Genomic DNA, 17,620 nt, shown 5'->3' on the forward strand with positions numbered 1-17,620 from the left:
AAGACAAGAGGGTGCCACACCCAGGCATAGTAGTTTGAACCCCATACTGGAATTTACTTATGCTGGTGCCAGTATTTTATGTTTTTCATAATAAATATATGAGGAACAAACCTTGTTGAGTTATGTAACTTTATTTTCAAATTATTTTTTGCTGGAGCTTCCTTTGGCTTGTTTTGGCAGATGGGTGTTCCCATTCCCTTCACATCCCTTTGTATCCTGTCCCAACACAGTTCCGTTGCATCTCATTTCCACTGTTGTTTACCTCTCCTGTCCTTCCTCTGTCTTCTTTTATTCCATTATGTTATTTCCTCTTCATTCCCCTCTCTTTGTGTTCTATTTTCAGTCCTTTTGGTTCTTTTCTTACTTGTTGACTCCCTATCCTAGTAGCAGCTCCATCTTCTCCATCCTTTACTCAATAGGCAGTACAAGGTGTCCAGGGGGCCATGCTACAAACATGCTGCCCAGGCCTGAGACTTCTGTAGCTGTCGAGCATGTGACTGCATTTAGTGGCAGGGAGCACAAACAAAAGAAAGTTGTATGAGGAACCTGCTGCCCTGTAAACTTAAGATGCTCCCACTTCTGGCTACATTAGGAACAGAGGTGGAAAAAGTACCCAAAAAGTTACTTGAACGAATGTGCAGCTTTATTGTACTTGAGTACAATAAAGATGGGGCGTGTGTGTGTGTGTACTCTTACTCAGGTAGTTTTCCAGATGGGAAAACCAGTGACCTGTACTTATGTACATTCCACCTCCACCCCCAATAGCTGCACTTTTACTCAAGTAACTTTTTGGGTACTTTTTCCACCTCTGATTAGGAGTTATTGCTGACCTGGGGAGGACAGGTAAGCATTTTCAAAGCACTGATGGGTGCTTTACCTACAGTGCTAGAAGCATGTATGTTTGGGATAGTAGTGAAGTCAAGCAGGAACTTATCTCAGGCCAGGTCATTCATTTGCCTCTGTCTCTTTTGGGTGTATAAAATGTCAAGCACTGGAGTAGTCCTCTGAGGCAAGGGGCTCCCGGCTTCCCCTTGCATCAGGGCCTCAAGATCCAGACTCTTCTTTTTTCAGGGCCTTCCATCAACAAGATTTTCCACCACCAAGGATAAACTTCTGTCTTTGGCACTCCTTAGGCAGTGATGCAGGAACCCAGGTCTAGCCTTTCCCCAGGGTGAGCAGCTAAGTCCTGCATCCCAAAGTGCTCTACTTATGCTTCCCTGGTTGACCTCCTGCCAGCCCTTCTCTTCCCAATGGAATGTGAACAGGCCCACCAAGAGGGTAGGCGCAAAGGGGCAGTTGCTCCAGGGCTCAGCTTTCCCAAGGGGCCTGTTGCTCCAGATGCTGCCACTGCTACTGATTTGCCAGCAGCAGTGGTCAGAGCTCTGGAGCCCTTTGAAGTGTAGTGGTAGCACTGCTGCGTGTGGCTGTGAAGGAGGAGCAGCATACAGTGGCATGGTCCAGGAAGCACTGAGGGCTGAATGCACTAGGCTCCGCCCTTCCGGGACATGGAGCCAGGCTCCTCTCACACCTTGTCATGGGGCCTGTGGCAGTTGTCATTCATTGCCAGTGAATTAGTGTGTTTTTCCAGTAAGACCAAACTGTGGTTGGTCCTATACAAACATGTGACTATGCCACATGATGCAGGAGCCCATTTTGTATCTGGTATTTTTCCACTCAGGGAAAAGAAAAGAGAATAATATGAATTGAACATAATGAATTCCCACCTTGGATAAAAGGGATGTAAAAGGGGGAATTAAACAATAGGGGAGTGGCCAGATGCCAGGAGACCCCCAAGTACCGCCGAAGATGCCTGCTGGAAAGATCTAAGACTGAACAGTGGGAAGGACTGGGCCCAAGCTAGGAAGCTGCCAAGCTTGTGAAAGAGATGAGTAGAAGGACTGTAAGGCTAAGAATTTGCATGTAACAAGTGTCTCAGTGCATTAGGATTAGAGGGCATGTTTTGTTCATTAACTTAGTAACTTACTTTGTTCTGTCTGTTTTCACTTGCAGTCACTTAAATCCCACTTTGATATTTAATAAAATCACCTTTTTTTTTTCCGCCAAGCCCACTGAAAATAACTGTTTCCTGAGCAGGAGTATATGTGCATCTCTCTCGTTGATTGCTAAAAACAAGAAACTTACAAGCTTTCGCTATATAAAACTTTTGTACAGAGTAAGACAGATTTATCTGGGGTTTAGGTTCTCTTTTGGGGTGCTGTGTTCCCAGGTGCTGTCAATAGTCTTACAGCTCAGTCCTCACAGAGCTGACCTGGTTCAGTGTTGCTCTTTTGTTACCGCCAACTCTGTTCCGTGGCTGTGGGGAGACCAGAGATTCTGACCCAGCAGAAAAGGGTGGTGGGAAGCCACAGAGGGCAGATTGGTGGGCTTTGTGGCATGACCAGCACATCAGGTGTCAATACCAAGGGGACCTCTGTGATCCAACCCATCACATATACACATTTTTTAAAAAAAAATCTGACAAATAAAGCTTCCTAGATCCTCTGTCAAGACTATTCCTAGGAACCTTATTCCTTTTTTGCTTCCAGAGAGAAGTACAATATGCACAAGACCAAATTACAGGTTTACAAGGCAACTCATTTCACTGAGGTGTTTGATGACCATTTTGGAGTTTGTGAGATACTTCTTCCCCATGCTGCTAATTGTAGGCATAAATCTGGAGAAACAGTAGTGATATGGCTGGTTGCCTATTTCTCTGTTTGGATTCTTGTACAACTGTATTCAGTTGTCCTCCTACTGTAATGTTTTAAAATAATAGTGGTAGAGCAAAGGGAAATAAATATATTTTACCACAGTTGCATTGGTTATTGCAGCTAGTCTATTTTAGTCTCTTAAGATAACACCCCACAGCAGGCAACTAGAAAGACAATTTTGGTCCATGGTTAGTTATTCAGTATTTTTAAGAAATGTTGGGCAGTGTGATGACCTCTTCTGACAGAAGTTCAGGAGGGAAGGAGTTAACCTGTCATTCTAATTAAACAAGCAACCACAGCTATCTGCCTTGAATGTGGGGAACCTGTAAAATTTTGAGGCAGAGCCAACTGTATGCGAGCAGTGAGTCAACCTTGAAAAGAGATGTGCCATGGGAAGTCAGGGGCTGGGCACTCACTGACTATATTTAGTAAGAGAGAAGGTGGGGTGCAGAGGAATGTGGGCAGGACGGCTGCTCTCCACTTTTGGGAGTTGGCTGAGGCAAGCAATCACTTAAATATTATTTTAGCTGAAGAAATCTGGGATTGCATTTATGTTTAGTGCCTAATGTGGTGGGACAGTTTTAATACTAGTGCAGAACTGCAATAAATTGCACAGCGATATTGTCTAAACTATATCCCAATGTGGAAACCTTTTTAATATGACCTGTCCCCTGACTGGCATATCTCAAGGGCACTGTGGTAACTGAAACGCAGTGGCTACACTAATTTCTGACTTATAAAAGGGGATCAAATTCATCACTCTCATTTAGTCTGGGGCGTAGCTGTGTTAATCTGTAGCTTTGCAAAAACCAAGCAGTCCTGTAGTGCCTTAAAATCTAACAAATATATTTATTAAGTAATGAGCTTTTAGGGGGTAATACCCACTTCTTCAGTTGGTCTTGTCCATGTCAGGGCTGATCCCTACTCTGACACTCCAAGTGCAGGTGGTGTGGGTCTGCAAGAGACCTTAAAAATACCTTGCCTCTGTAGGCTTCTGCTTAAAAACTTTCCAAAGTCACAGATTCCCTGACCCTGGGAAGTAGCTGCCACCACCCAAGTGTGCTCATGAAAGCTCATGCTCAAAACTTTTCTGTTAGTCTATAAGGTGCCACAGGACCCTTCTTCAAAAAAGATATACTGGTGTTAGAAAAAGTTCAGAAAAGGGCAACTAAAATGATTAAGGGTTTGGAAAGGGTCCCGTATAAGGAGAGGCTGGAGAGACTGGGACTTTTCAGTCTAGAAAAGAGGGGATTGAGGGGTGATATGATAGAGGTATATAAAGTCATGAATAGTGTGGAGAAAGTGAATATTGAAAAGTTATTTACTTGTTCCCATAATATAAGAACTAGAGGACACCAAATGAAATTAATGGGTAGTAGGTTCAAAACTAACAAAAGAAAATTTTTCTTCACACAGCGCACAGTCAACCTGTGGAACTCCTTGCCGGAGGAGGCTGTGAAGGCCAGCACTCTAACAGAGTTTAAAATAGAGCTTGATAAATTTTTGGAGGTTAGGTCCATAAATGGCTATTAGCCAAGGGTAAAGTATGGTGCCCCTAGCCTTTAGTAAAAGGCTGGAGACAGATGGCAGGAGACAAATCGCTTGATCATTGTCTTCGATTCACCTCCTCTGGGGCACCTGGCACTGGCCACTGTCGGCAGACAGGATACTGGGCTGGATGGACCTTTGGTCTGACCCAGTATGGCCGTTCTTATGTTCTTATGTTGCTGTCACCCAAGTAAGAAAACCCATCTTTAAAATCCAGGGAGACACACTTGGGATGTCTCCCTGTGAGGTAGCCCCGAGGTCTTAACCCTCCCATAGGAGAGAGCTTGAAAACAAAGATGAAGAGGTTAAGCTGACCATTTTGTCTTAGGCCAGGATATACAGAGACCCTTCTCTAGGACACAGGAATCAAATCATTGCATAAGAAAGGACAGATAAATCTCATCAATAAAGTGAAAAAGGATACTTGGATGGAAGGTGTAACCATGCAACTTCTCATTTAGTTTTTATAGTGGGTATATTGAAATATTTGGTTTCATTCTTGAATATATTCTAATTCTGATATATATATTTTAATGGTGATTATTTTGTACCACACATAGACCCTTGATAGACACATATACACACTCTAAAAAGAAAGGTGAATGTATATGTGTGTATCTGGGGGCACACTCTGGCCTAATATATTATTATTGAAATTCAGTCACATTTTGTTGACGCTTGCCAAAGGTTTCCCAAGCATACTGTAAAAGTACATAATATCTTAATTGTAGAACTAGAAGAGTAGACTCTGATGTTTGAATGAAACAGGGAATTTCAGGTTCACGGATCATACCCATATTGGGATTTGACCATGTTGCTGAAGTTAGGTTATATCCTTGCCCTCTTGAGGCACGTTGTGAGATACTTCCTGATTAATATCTCATTTGACAGATGAAAGTTCCAGCAGCATACTGACAGTTTGCACCCAACTGGGATATTATCCAAAGAGAAGAGCCAGACAAATGAAGTATCAGAGAGGTAGCCGTGTTAGTCTGTAGCTTCAAGAACACCAAGAAGTTTTGTGGCACCTCAACAGATATTGTGGAGCATAAGCTTTTGTGCATGAGTCGGGGGGGTGGTTTCAGAGGGGTATTTAAAGAGTGGCGTCCCAGTAAAAGGGAGGGCCAGAGCTGATAAGGTCTATTCAGCAAGGTGGAAATGGCCTAGTATCAATAGTACTTATCAAAAGAGAAAAAAACAAGTTAAATCAGACAGAGGGATGTGAGCCTTTGTCAGAGTCTAACGGGGAGATATTAACACCCAGGGCAGAGAAGCTGGTTTTGTAAACTGCAAGCCACTCCCAGCCTCTGTTTAATCCTTGGTTAATGGAGTCAAATTTGCAAATGAATTGCAGCTCAGAGATTTCTCTCTCCATTTGATAAATGAATACTTCCTACCTGGCTTTTCCCAGGGCCTCTCAGCCAAACAGCTATTTGGCCATAATATAATAAGCCAACGATCTCCACCCAGAATGGAATCAGGACTAAAGCCCCATATAACAGATCAGAATATTTCTAGGAATACAGAATACCCCATGGGTGATTGCTACGATTTTTGTAGTTTAGTAGCTGCTAAAGAAAAGAGCAGCCAGGATACAGCCAGCCCATCGTAATACCAACAAAGTGCAGGATTTCTATGTGCACTTAGAAATACTGTAACTAAGATATTTTAAAAGAAAAGGTAAGAGGTAAAAGTTTAAAACAAATTTCTTATTTATTCAAGCAGAATTCTCAATGGTATCTCTTCGCTGCTTATTGAAAACACAAATCATACGGTCTCGTAAAATTTGCAAAGGGTATTTAAGAAGGCTTAAAGAAAACATGCTCCATAAAAGATCAACATGAACCCTGGAACTACAAAATGACCAGAATAACTGGCAGTTTTTAAAAGATAAGGTAAAAGCAGAAGCCATCGAAGGAAATTATTACCAACTGCCCAGGAAGCTGCTTTACATGCTGACTCCATTTTTCCTGACTTGTTTGATTGTCTATTATTTCTTTGACAGACATCTGTTCAGAACAATGGTTAACTGACTAATAGTGTTTATTTTCTCAAAGTGCCAGCAAAAGAAAATTCCCAAGAGCCTTCAACATCCGAGAACTCCCAACCGGGTGCAGGTAAGACGACATTCTTTAATAATCGTATTTATAACATGTTTAGAAGAGGCACAGTTAATCAATAATATTACATAGATTCTTGGAGTTGAAGGCTGAGACCAGGGGACCATTAGATAGTTTAATCTGACCTAGTATATGGTACAGGTCATCACATTTCTTTCAGATACCTCAGTATTGCAATCACTAACATGTATGCGGTTACACCTTGTTAGCCAGATAAGCATCCAGTCCTTCATCTGATGACATCAATAGAGGCATTCCCCTGTAAGATTGTTCCAATGATTGACAACCCATCCATTTAAAAATGTGTGTCTTGTTTCCCATTTGAATTTTGTCTAGTTTAAGACTGTAGCCTTACGCCTTCTTCCTCCAGAATAAAGAACCCTTTGGTGCCAGTATTTTCTTCCTGCGAAGGTGTTAACAACTTATCATCAAGAGTGTTGCTGTTGTTGTTTCAAGTTGATGGTACACCACCAGCAAGACTCCGCATTCGAGATGCCTGCCAGACCCGGGGCTCTCGGTGTTTCCCTGGCTGGGTCCCTGATACTACAGCTGCCAGAGGGGCTCCAACCCATGGGGCTGCCAGGGATCCCCCAGCCTCAGCTGGGTCCCTGTGGCTGGAGCTCCTGGCACATTACTCTGCCCCAGCCGTAGGTCTGGCAAGATCCCTCCGCCACTCAGCTAGGTATCCTGACTGGGGGGTGCCAAGGTGCCAGAATTACATTCTGGGCCATACCATCACAAAAATAGTACTGTTAAACAAGTCACCACACAATCTTCTTTTCAACACACTTTTTAAGCCTCTGGAGTTAAGCATTTTCTCCCACCCTCAGACTATTTCTATGGCTTTGTAATGCATCTGTTAAATGTTTTACAATATCTGTTTAACAGAGTGGACAGCACAACTATATGAAGAATGTATGAAGAAGTAAAATCACTTCCCAACTCACTATTCCCCTCTTTATCCATCCAAGGATCACTTTAGCCCTCTTTTTAACATGGCTTTGCACGAGGAGCTCAAATAAAATTGCTTGACCATTCTGTTCCATAAATAGTTTTTCAGAGAGTTATCCGTGTTACTCTTCTTCAGCAATCACAGGGAGGAGTCCTGTGGCATCATAAAGAAAAATGCATTTATTAGGGAGTAACTTTCCAAAGGCAAAAATGTTATTATGCTCTATTAAATTTCCTTTTTTTAAGGCGCCACAGACCTCGTCATTGTTTTAGGGAAACCTCTTTCTACGTTACTGTTTTCTCAGATAAAGACCGCCATTCTGTAGAAATGGCCTGTGTTTATTGTTCTTAGATCTGTAGTTTCATATGGTAATGCAGGTTGAAACTTTCTAGTTTGAAACTCTCTCATCTGCCAACATATATAATCCACAATCATTTTAGTTGGACGGACAACCACTTGTCGCAGGTATGTCCCAGTTTCCCATGCTCCCATAAAGTTTATTTCCAGCCCCCAGTCCCGGCTCTCAGTGGTCCTTGTGGTTATTTAGCTGTAATTTACCACTACATGTCTTCAAGGATCTCAGAAAGCAGTGACAGTGTTGCGAATGCTGCTAGATAATATGACCTCCTGTGGTGCAGCAAATTCCCTTCTCCGGCACTAGTCAGGTCCCAAAAGAGGTTCAACCTGTTTACTGAATGAACCCGGTTGAAGAGGTGATCCAAATAGCATTGTATGACTAGCCTGGCCCATAATTTTCCCAATCTTTGTGTTCTCTACTAATGTACCAACTGTGATGATATATTTACTGTCACATAATCATCAATCATGGTTCTTAAACCCATTTTCATAAAAATCCTGGAAAAACATCAGGCACAGTCGGGATCCATGGAGAACCACATAATAAACACACCATTCAATAATGATTACAAAGGACAAGGACTGTTTTACATCCGTCATTCAGCGACATAGCACATACTTCTTGATAGTCTATTATGCTATTTTTAATCAGAATGTGTGTTACTAAATGAAATGTCTGAGAGAAATCTTAGGGCTTTTCCACACACGCACACTTCCTCTGGAATTAGATAGTGTATGTATTAAAAGCAATTACCTATTCCTTATTTTGTTCATGTTGGATGCTTTTATGCACCAGTACGAGAGCCTTCTTTTAAATAACTTTAATCCATGAATTCTAGAATTAGGACCACCTATACACACAGAGATCATCAGGAATAATTAATCAGGAATAGCTTTACGAGAGTAACCCAGACCTCTGTCCAGAAAAATGGTTAACTGACTAATAGAGTTTACTTTCACAAAGGGGCAGCACAAGAAAATTCCCAAGGGATTTCACCATCCGAGAACTCCCAACCAGTTGCAGGTAAGACTACCTCCTCTAATCACTGTACTTATAACATGTTTAGAAGAGGCACAGTTAATCAATAATATTGCATAGATTCTTGGAGGTCGCGGCTAAGAGCAAGAGACTAATAGATCTTTCAATCTGACCTAATATACACTACACGCCATTCCATTTCTTTCAGATACCTCTGTCTAGAAACCAGTAACTTGTGTGCGGTAAAACCTTATTATCCAGATAAGCATCCAGTCCTTGATGTGATGACATCAAGAGAAGATTCCCTCGGTAGCTTGTTCAAGTGATTGTCTACCCTTGCTCTTTACAATCGTGTACTTTGTTTCCCATTTGAATTTTGTCTAGCTTAAGTTTGCAGCCTTTGGTTCTCCTTCTGCCTCCTTCTGCCAGAATAAAGAACCCTTTGGTGGCAGTGTTTTCTTCCTGCGAAGATGTTCAAACCTGATAATCAACAGTGTTGTTGTTTTTGTTTTAAGTGGCTGGTACACAGCCCAGAAAGGCTTCGCATTCTGTCTGGCTACCAGTCCCAGGGCTCTTGGGGTTTCCCTGGCCAGGTCCCAGACGCTTTGGCTGCCAGAGGGGCTCCACTTCCCAGAGATGCCAGGGTTCCCCCCGCCTCAGTCGGGTGCCTGTGGCTGGAAATTCTGACAGAGTGCGCTGACCCAGCTGTAGGTCTGGCAAGATCCCTAGACCACTCACTGGGAATCGGAGCAGTGGGGCGCCGAGGTGCCGGTATTGCAAAGCGGGCCGGAGCATCACGAAAATAGTACTGGTAATCAGGTCACCACACCATCTTCTTTTCAACAGACTTTTTAAGCCTCTCAAGTTAAGCATTTTCTCCCGCCCTCAGAGCATTTCTCTGGCTTTCTAATGCATCTGTTCCATTTTTTTCCATATCTGTTTAACCATGTGGACAGCAGGCCTGTACATACTGGTCCACTATAGGTCTCCCCAATGCCGTATGAAGAAGTAAGCTCACTTCCCTACTCACTGTTCCCCTTTTCTCCATCCAAGGATCACTTTAGCCTTCTTTTTACCATGGCATGGTACTAGGATGCCATATAGAATTGCTTGACCGCGCAGTTCCATAAATGGTTTTTCAGAGGGGTAGCCATGCTAATCTCTTTCAGCAATCACAAGGAGGAGTCCTTTGGCGTCTTCAAGACGAACTCATTTATTAGGGCCTAACCTTTCATGGGCTGAAACTGTATTCTGCTCTCATAAATTTTTTTCCACAGTCTCCTCATTGCTTTACAGAAAGTCTTTTCTAAGTTGTTGCTTTCTCAGATAAAGACCCCTATTCTGTAGAAATGGCCTGTATTCATTGTTCTTAGATCTACAGTTTCATTTGCTTATACAGGTTGAAACTCTCTACTTTAGAATTCTCTCGTCTGCCAACATCCCTAATCCAACTTGATTTTAGTTGGACGGACAACCACTTGTCATGGGTGTGTCCAAGTTTCCCATGGTCTCGTAAAGTTGGTTTCTAGCCCCCATTCCTGGCTCTCAGTGGTCTTGGTGGTTATTTAGCTGTAATTTACCCCTACATACCTTCTAAGATCTCAGAAAGCAGTGGAAGTGTTGGTAATGCTGCTATAGAATACGACCTCGTGTGGTGCAGCAAATTCACTTGTCCGGCACCAGTCAGGTCTCAAAAGAGGTTCTACCTCTCTCCTGAATGGACCAAGTTTAAGAGGTGATCCAACTAGCTTTGTATGACTCATCTGGCCCATGATTTTGCCAGTCTTTGTGTTCTCCACTCACTGGAGCAGCTGTGATGATATATTTATTGTCACATCATCATCAATCATACTTCTCAAACCCATTGTCATCAAAAAGCTTGAATAACATCAGGCACAGTGGGAATCCATGGAGAACGGCATAATAAACACACCATTCGATAAAGATTTCCCAATGACCAGGAACGTTTTATATCCGTCATTCTGCTATACAGCACATGCTTCTTGATAGTCTATTTTGCTATTTTTAATCAGAATGCTGTGTGGTACTAAATCAAATGCCTTTGAGATATCTAAGAGTCTTTCTAGACACCTAAGCGTCCTCTGGAAGAAGCTAGTGTTTGTATTAAAAGCAATTAACTCTTCCTGATGTTTTTCATGTTTGGATGCTTTAAAGCTGGAATAGGAGAGTCTTCTTTTAAATTAGTTTAATCCATGAATTCTGGAATTAAGAGCATCTACACACACAGAGTTTATCAGCAGTAGCTTTACCAGGGTAACCCATCTTGTAATTTCATGGAAACATAGAATACTAGACCAGGAAGTGGCCTTGAGAGGTCATCAAGTCCAGTTCTCTGCCCTTGTGACAGGGCCAAGCACCATCTCGCTTTTCCCTTTCAGCTATTTGCTTCACCTGTTCTTCCATATCTGCATTGATGGAGATTCTGCAACCTCCCTAGGCAATTTATTCCAGTGCAGAACCCAGCGGACAGCGAGGAAGTCCAATGTGTAGCCTAATGCCCCTATGGTGCAATTTAAGGGCACTGTCTCTTGTCCTATCTTTTCAGGTTAAGGCGAATAATTATTCTTTCGAATCCTTGTAACAAGCTTTTAGGGACTTGAAAGCCATTATCATGTCCCCTCACAGGCATCGTTTTTCCAGATTAAGCAAACGCCGTTCTTTCAGCCTTCCCTCAGAAGTCAGATTATGTAGACCTTGAATCAGTTTTGTTGCTCTTCTCTGGGCCATGACCACAATAACTGGCAGTTTTTCAAAGAGAAGGTAAAGGCAGAAGCTATGCAAGGAAGGTATTACCAGCTGCCCAGGGAGCCGCTCTCCAGACTGACTCCATTTTTCCTTCCTTGTTTGATTAGCTATTATTTTTTGACGGACGTCTGTCCAGAACAATGGTAAACTGACTAATGGGGTTTACTTTCTCAAAGGGACAGCCCAAGAAAATTCCCAAGGGACTTCACCATCCGAGAACTCCCAACCGGGTGCAGGTAAGTCTACCTCCTTTAATCATTGTATTTGTAACATGTTTAGAAGAGGCACAGTTAATCAATAATATTGCATAGATTCTTGGAGGTCAAGGCTAAGAGCAAGGGACCAATAGATCTTTCAATCTGACCTAGTATACACTACACGCCATTCCATTTCTTTCAGATACCTCTGTCTAGAAACCAGTAACTTGTGTGCGGTAAAGCCGTATTATCCAGATAAGCATCCAGTCCTTGATGTGATGACATCAAGAGAAGCTTCCCTCAGTAGCTTGTTCAAGTGATTGTCTACCCTTGCACTTTACAATCGTGTACCTTGTTTGCCATTTGAATTTTGTCTAGCTTAAGTTTGCAGCCTTTGGTTCTCCTTCTGCCTACTTCTGCCAGAATAAAGAACCCTTTGGTGGCAGTGTTTTCTTCCTGCGAAGGTGTTCACACCTGATAATCAACAGTGTTGTTGTATTTGTTTTAAGTGGCTGGTACACAGCCAGCAAGGCTTCGCATTCTGTCTGGCTGTCAGTCCCAGGGCTCTCGGGGTTCCACTGGCCAGGTCCCAGACGCTTTGGCTGCCAGAGGGGCTCTTCTTCCCGGAGCTGCCAGGGTTCCCCCAGCCTCAGTCGGGTTCCTGTGGCTGGGAATTCTGACAGAGTACCCTGACCCAGCTGTAGGTCTGGCAAGATCCCTCCACCACTCACCTGGGGATCCCAGCTGTGGGACGCCGAGGTGCCGGTATTGCACACCGGGCCGGAGCATCACAAAAATGGTACTGGTAATCAAGTCACCGCACCATCTTCTTTTCAACAGCCTTTTTAAGCCTCTCAAGTTAAGCATTTTCTCCCACCCTCAGAGCATTTCTCTGGCTTTCTAATGCATCTGTTCCATTTTTTTCCATATCTGTTTAACCATGTGGACAGCAGGCCTGTACATACTGGTCCACTATAGGTCTCCCCAATGCCGTATGAAGAAGTAAGCTCACTGCCCTACTCACTGTATCCCTTTTTTCCATCCAAGGATCACTTTAGCCTTCTTTTTACCATGGCATGGTAGTAGGATGTCATATAGAATTGCTTGACCGCTCAGTTCCATACATGGTTTTTCAGAGGGGTAGCCATGCTAGTCTCTTTCAGCAATCACAAGGAGCAGTCCTTTGGCATCTTCAAGACGAACGCATTTGTTAGGGCCTAACCTTTCATGGGCTAAAACTGTATTCTGCTCTCATAAATATTTTTCCACAGTCTCCTCATTGCTTTACAGAAAGTCTTTTCTAAGTTGTTGCTTTCTCAGATAAAGACCCCTATTCTGTAGAAATGGCCCGTATTCATTGTTCTTAGATCTACAGTTTCATTTGCTTATACAGGTTGAAACTCTCTCCTTCAGAACTCTCTCCTCTGCCAACATCCCTAACCCGTCTTGATTTTAGTTGGGCGGACGACCCCTTGTCATGGGTGTGTCCAAGTTTCCCATGGTCTCTAAAAGTTGGTTTCTAGCCCCCATTCCTGGCTTTCAGTGGTCTTGTCGGTTATTTAGCTGTAATTTACCCCTGCGCATCTTCAAAGATCTCAGAAAGCAGTGCAAGTGTTGGTAATGCTGCTATAGAATATGACCTCCTGTGGTGCAGCAAATTCCCTTCTCTTGCACCAGTCAGGTCTCAAAAGAGGTTCTACCAGTCTCCTGAATGGACCAAGTTGAAGAGGTCATCCAACTAGCGTTGTATGACTCGCCTGGCCCATGATTTTGCCAGTCTTTGTGTTCTCCACTCACTGGAGTAGCAGTGATGATATATTTATTGTCAGATCATCATCAATGATACTTCTCAAACCCATTGTCATCAAAAAGCTTGAATAACATCAGGCACAGTGGGAATCCATGGAGAACGGCATAATAAACACACCATTCGATAAAGATTTCCCAATGACCAGGAACGTTTTATATCCATCATTCTGCTATACAGCACATGCTTCTTGATAGTCTATTTTGCTATTTTTAATCAGAATGCTGTGTGGTACTAAATCAAATGCCTTTGAGACATCTAAGGGTCTTTCCAGACACCTAAGCGTCCTCTGGAAGAAGCTAGTGTTTGTATTAAAAGCAATTAACTCTTCCTGATGTTTTTCATGTTTGGATGCTTTAAAGCTGGAATAGGAGAGCCTTCTTTTAAATTAGTTTAATCCATGAATTCTGGAATTAAGAGCATCTACACACCCAGAGTTTATCAGCAGTAGCTTTACCAGAGTAACCCATCTTGTAATTTCATGGAAACATAGAATACTAGACCAGGAAGTGGCCTTGAGAGGTCATCAAGTCCAGTTCTCTGCCCTTGTGACAGGGCCAAGCACCATCTCGCTTTTCCCTTTCAGCTATTTGCTTCACCTGTTCTTCCATATCTGCATTGATGGAGATTCTGCAACCTCCCTAGGCAATTTATTCCAGTGCAGAACCCAGCGGACAGCGAGGAAGTCCAATGTGTAGCCTAAAGCCCCTATGGTGCAATTTAAGGGCACTGTCTCTTGTCCTATCTTTTCAGGTTAAGGCGAATAATTATTCTTTCGAATCTTTGTAACAAGCTTTTAGGGACTTGAAAGCCATTATCATGTCCCCTCACAGGCATCGTTTTTCCAGATTAAGCAAACGCCGTTCTTTCAGCCTTCCCTCAGAAGTCAGATTATGTAGACCTTGAATCAGTTTTGTTGCTCTTCTCTGGACCATGACCACAATAACTGGCAGTTTTTCAAAGCGAAGGTAAAGGCAGAAGCTATGCAAGGAAGGTATTACCAGCTGCCCAGGGAGCCGCTCTCCAGACTGACTCCATTTTTCCTTCCTTGTTTGATTAGCTATTATTTTTTGACGGACGTCTGTCCAGAACAATGGTAAACTGACTAATGGGGTTTACTTTCTCAAAGGGACAGCCCAAGAAAATTCCCAAGGGACTTCACCATCCGAGAACTCCCAACCGGGTGCAGGTAAGTCTACCTCCTTTAATCGTTGTATTTGTAACATGTTTAGAAGAGGCACAGTAAATCAATAATATTGCATAGATTCTTGGAGGTCAAGGATAAGAGCAAGGGACCAATAGATCTTTCAATCTGACCTAGTATACACTACACGCCATTCCATTTCTTTCAGATACCTCTGTCTAGAAACCAGTAACTTGTGTGCGGTAAAGCCGTATTATCCAGATAAGCATCCAGTCCTTGATGTGATGACATCAAGAGAAGCTTCCCTCGGTAGCTTGTTCAAGTGATTGTCTACCCTTGCTCTTTACAATCGTGTACCTTGTTTGCCATTTGAATTTTGTCTAGCTTAAGTTTGCAGCCTTTGGTTCTCCTTCTGCCTCCTTCTGCCAGAATAAAGAACCCTTTGGTGGCAGTGTTTTCTTCCTGCGAAGGTGTTCACACCTGATAATCAACAGTGTTGTTGTATTTGTTTTAAGTGGCTGGTACACAGCCAGCAAGGCTTCGCATTCTGTCTGGCTGGCAGTCCCAGGGCTCTCGGGGTTCCACTGGCCAGGTCCCAGACGCTTTGGCTGCCAGAGGGGCTCTTCTTCCCGGAGCTGCCAGGGTTCCCCCAGCCTCAGTCGGGTTCCTGTGGCTGGGAATTCTGACAGAGTACCCTGACCCAGCTGTAGGTCTGGCAAGATCCCTCCACCACTCACCTGGGGATCCCAGCTGTGGGACGCCGAGGTGCCGGTATTGCACACCGGGCCGGAGCATCACAAAAATGGTACTGGTAATCAAGTCACCGCACCATCTTCTTTTCAACAGCCTTTTTAAGCCTCTCAAGTTAAGCATTTTCTCCCACCCTCAGAGCATTTCTCTGGCTTTCTAATGCATCTGTTCCATTTTTTTCCATATCTGTTTAACCATGTGGACAGCAGGCCTGTACATACTGGTCCACTATAGGTCTCCCCAATGCCATATGAAGAAGTAAGCTCACTTCCCTACTCACTGTATCCCTTTTTTTTATCCAAGGATCACTTTAGCCGTCTTTTTACCATGGCATGGTAGTAGGATGTCATATAGAATTGCTTGACCGCTCAGTTCCATACATGGTTTTTCAGAGGGGTAGCCATGCTAGTCTCTTTCAGCAATCACAAGGAGCAGTCCTTTGGCATCTTCAAGACGAACGCATTTGTTAGGGCCTAACCTTTCATGGGCTGAAACTGTATTCTGCTCTCATAAATATTTTTCCACAGTCTCCTCATTGCTTTACAGAAAGTCTTTTCTAAGTTGTTGCTTTCTCAGATAAAGACCCCTATTCTGTAGAAATGGCCCGTATTCATTGTTCTTAGATCTACAGTTTCATTTGCTTATACAGGTTGAAACTCTCTCCTTCAGAACTCTCTCCTCTGCCAACATCCCTAACCCGTCTTGATTTTAGTTGGGCGGACGACCCCTTGTCATGGGTGTGTCCAAGTTTCCCATGGTCTCAAAAAGTTGGTTTCTAGCCCCCATTCCTGGCTTTCGGTGGTCTTGTCAGTTATTTAGCTGTAATTTACCCCTGCGCATCTTCTAAGATCTCAGAAAGCAGTGGAAGTGTTGGTAATGCTGCTATAGAATATGACCTCCTGTGGTGCAGGAAATTCCCTTCTCTTGCACCAGTCAGGTCTCAAAAGAAGTTCTACCTGTCTCCTGAATGGACCAAGTTGAAGAGGTGATCCAACTAGCTTTGTATGACTCGCCTGGCCCATGATTTTGCCAGTCTTTGTGTTCTCCAATCACTGGAGCAGCTGTGATGATATATTTATTGTCAGATCATCATCAATGATACTTCTCAAACCCATTGTCATCAAAAAGCTTGAATAACATCAGGCACAGTGGGAATCCATGGAGAAAGGCATAATAAACACACCATTCGATAAAGATTTCCCAATGACCAGGAACGTTTTATATCTGTCATTCTGCTATACAGCACATGCTTCTTGATAGTCTATTTTGCTATTTTTAATCAGAATGCTGTGTGGTACTAAATCAAATGCCTTTGAGACATCTAAGGGTCTTTCTAGACACCTAAGCGTCCTCTGGAAGAAGCTAGTGTTTGTATTAAAAGCAATTAACTCTTCCTGATGTTTTTCATGTTTGGATGCTTTAAAGCTGGAATAGGAGAGCCTTCTTTTTATATTAGTTTAATCCATGAATTCTGGAATTAAGAGCATCTACACACCCAGAGTTTATCAGCAGTAGCTTTACCAGGGTAACCCATCTTGTAATTTCATGGAAACATAGAATACTAGACCAGGAAGTGGCCTTGAGAGGTCATCAAGTCCAGTTCTCTGCCCTTGTGACAGGGCCAAGCACCATCTCGCTTTTCCCTTTCAGCTATTTGCTTCACCTCTTCTTCCATATCTGCATTGATGGAGATTCTGCAACCTCCCTAGGCAATTTATTCCAGTGCAGAACCCAGCGGACAGCGAGGAAGTCCAATGTGTAGCCTAAAGCCCCTATGGTGCAATTTAAGGGCACTGTCTCTTGTCCTATCTTTTCAGGTTAAGGCGAATAATTATTCTTTCGAATCCTTGAAACAAGCTTTTAGGGACTTGAAAGCCATTATCATGTCCCCTCACAGGCATCGTTTTTCCAGATTAAGCAAACGCCGTTCTTTCAGCCTTCCCTCAGAAGTCAGATTATGTAGACCTTGAATCAGTTTTGTTGCTCTTCTCTGGACCATGACCACAATAACTGGCAGTTTTTCAAAGCGAAGGTAAAGGCAGAAGCCATGAAAGGAAGGTATTACCAGCTGCCCAGGGAGCCGCTCTCCAGACTGACTCCATTTTTCCTTCCTTGTTTGATTAGCTATTATTTTTTGACAGACGTCTGTCCAGAACAATGGTAAACTGACTAATGGGGTTTACTTTCCCAAAGGGACAGCCCAAGAAAATTCCCAAGGATCTTCACCATCCGAGAACTCCCAACCGGGTGCAGGTAAGTCTACCTCCTTTAATCATTGTATTTATAACA

The 17,620-nt window shown here is 43.2% G+C and overlaps 1 protein-coding gene across 4 annotated transcripts in view; it reads left to right on the forward strand.

Annotated features, from left to right (window-relative positions):
• Nucleotides 1-17,620, forward strand: part of EMCN (endomucin) — a 129,717-nt gene that overhangs the window by 16,760 nt on the left and 95,337 nt on the right. For all 4 annotated transcript variants that reach the window (XM_074993514.1, XM_074993517.1, XM_074993516.1 and 1 more), the window contains exons 2-6: nucleotides 6,317-6,376; nucleotides 8,653-8,712; nucleotides 11,610-11,669; nucleotides 14,567-14,626; nucleotides 17,525-17,584. In XM_074993514.1, the coding sequence (XP_074849615.1) occupies nucleotides 6,317-6,376; nucleotides 8,653-8,712; nucleotides 11,610-11,669; nucleotides 14,567-14,626; nucleotides 17,525-17,584 (300 nt within the window). The remainder of the gene's footprint in view (nucleotides 1-6,316; nucleotides 6,377-8,652; nucleotides 8,713-11,609; nucleotides 11,670-14,566; nucleotides 14,627-17,524; nucleotides 17,585-17,620) is intronic.

This window comes from Carettochelys insculpta, chromosome 4 (genome assembly GCF_033958435.1).
Source record: "Carettochelys insculpta isolate YL-2023 chromosome 4, ASM3395843v1, whole genome shotgun sequence".
In the NCBI taxonomy this organism is placed as follows: domain Eukaryota; kingdom Metazoa; phylum Chordata; order Testudines; family Carettochelyidae; genus Carettochelys; species Carettochelys insculpta.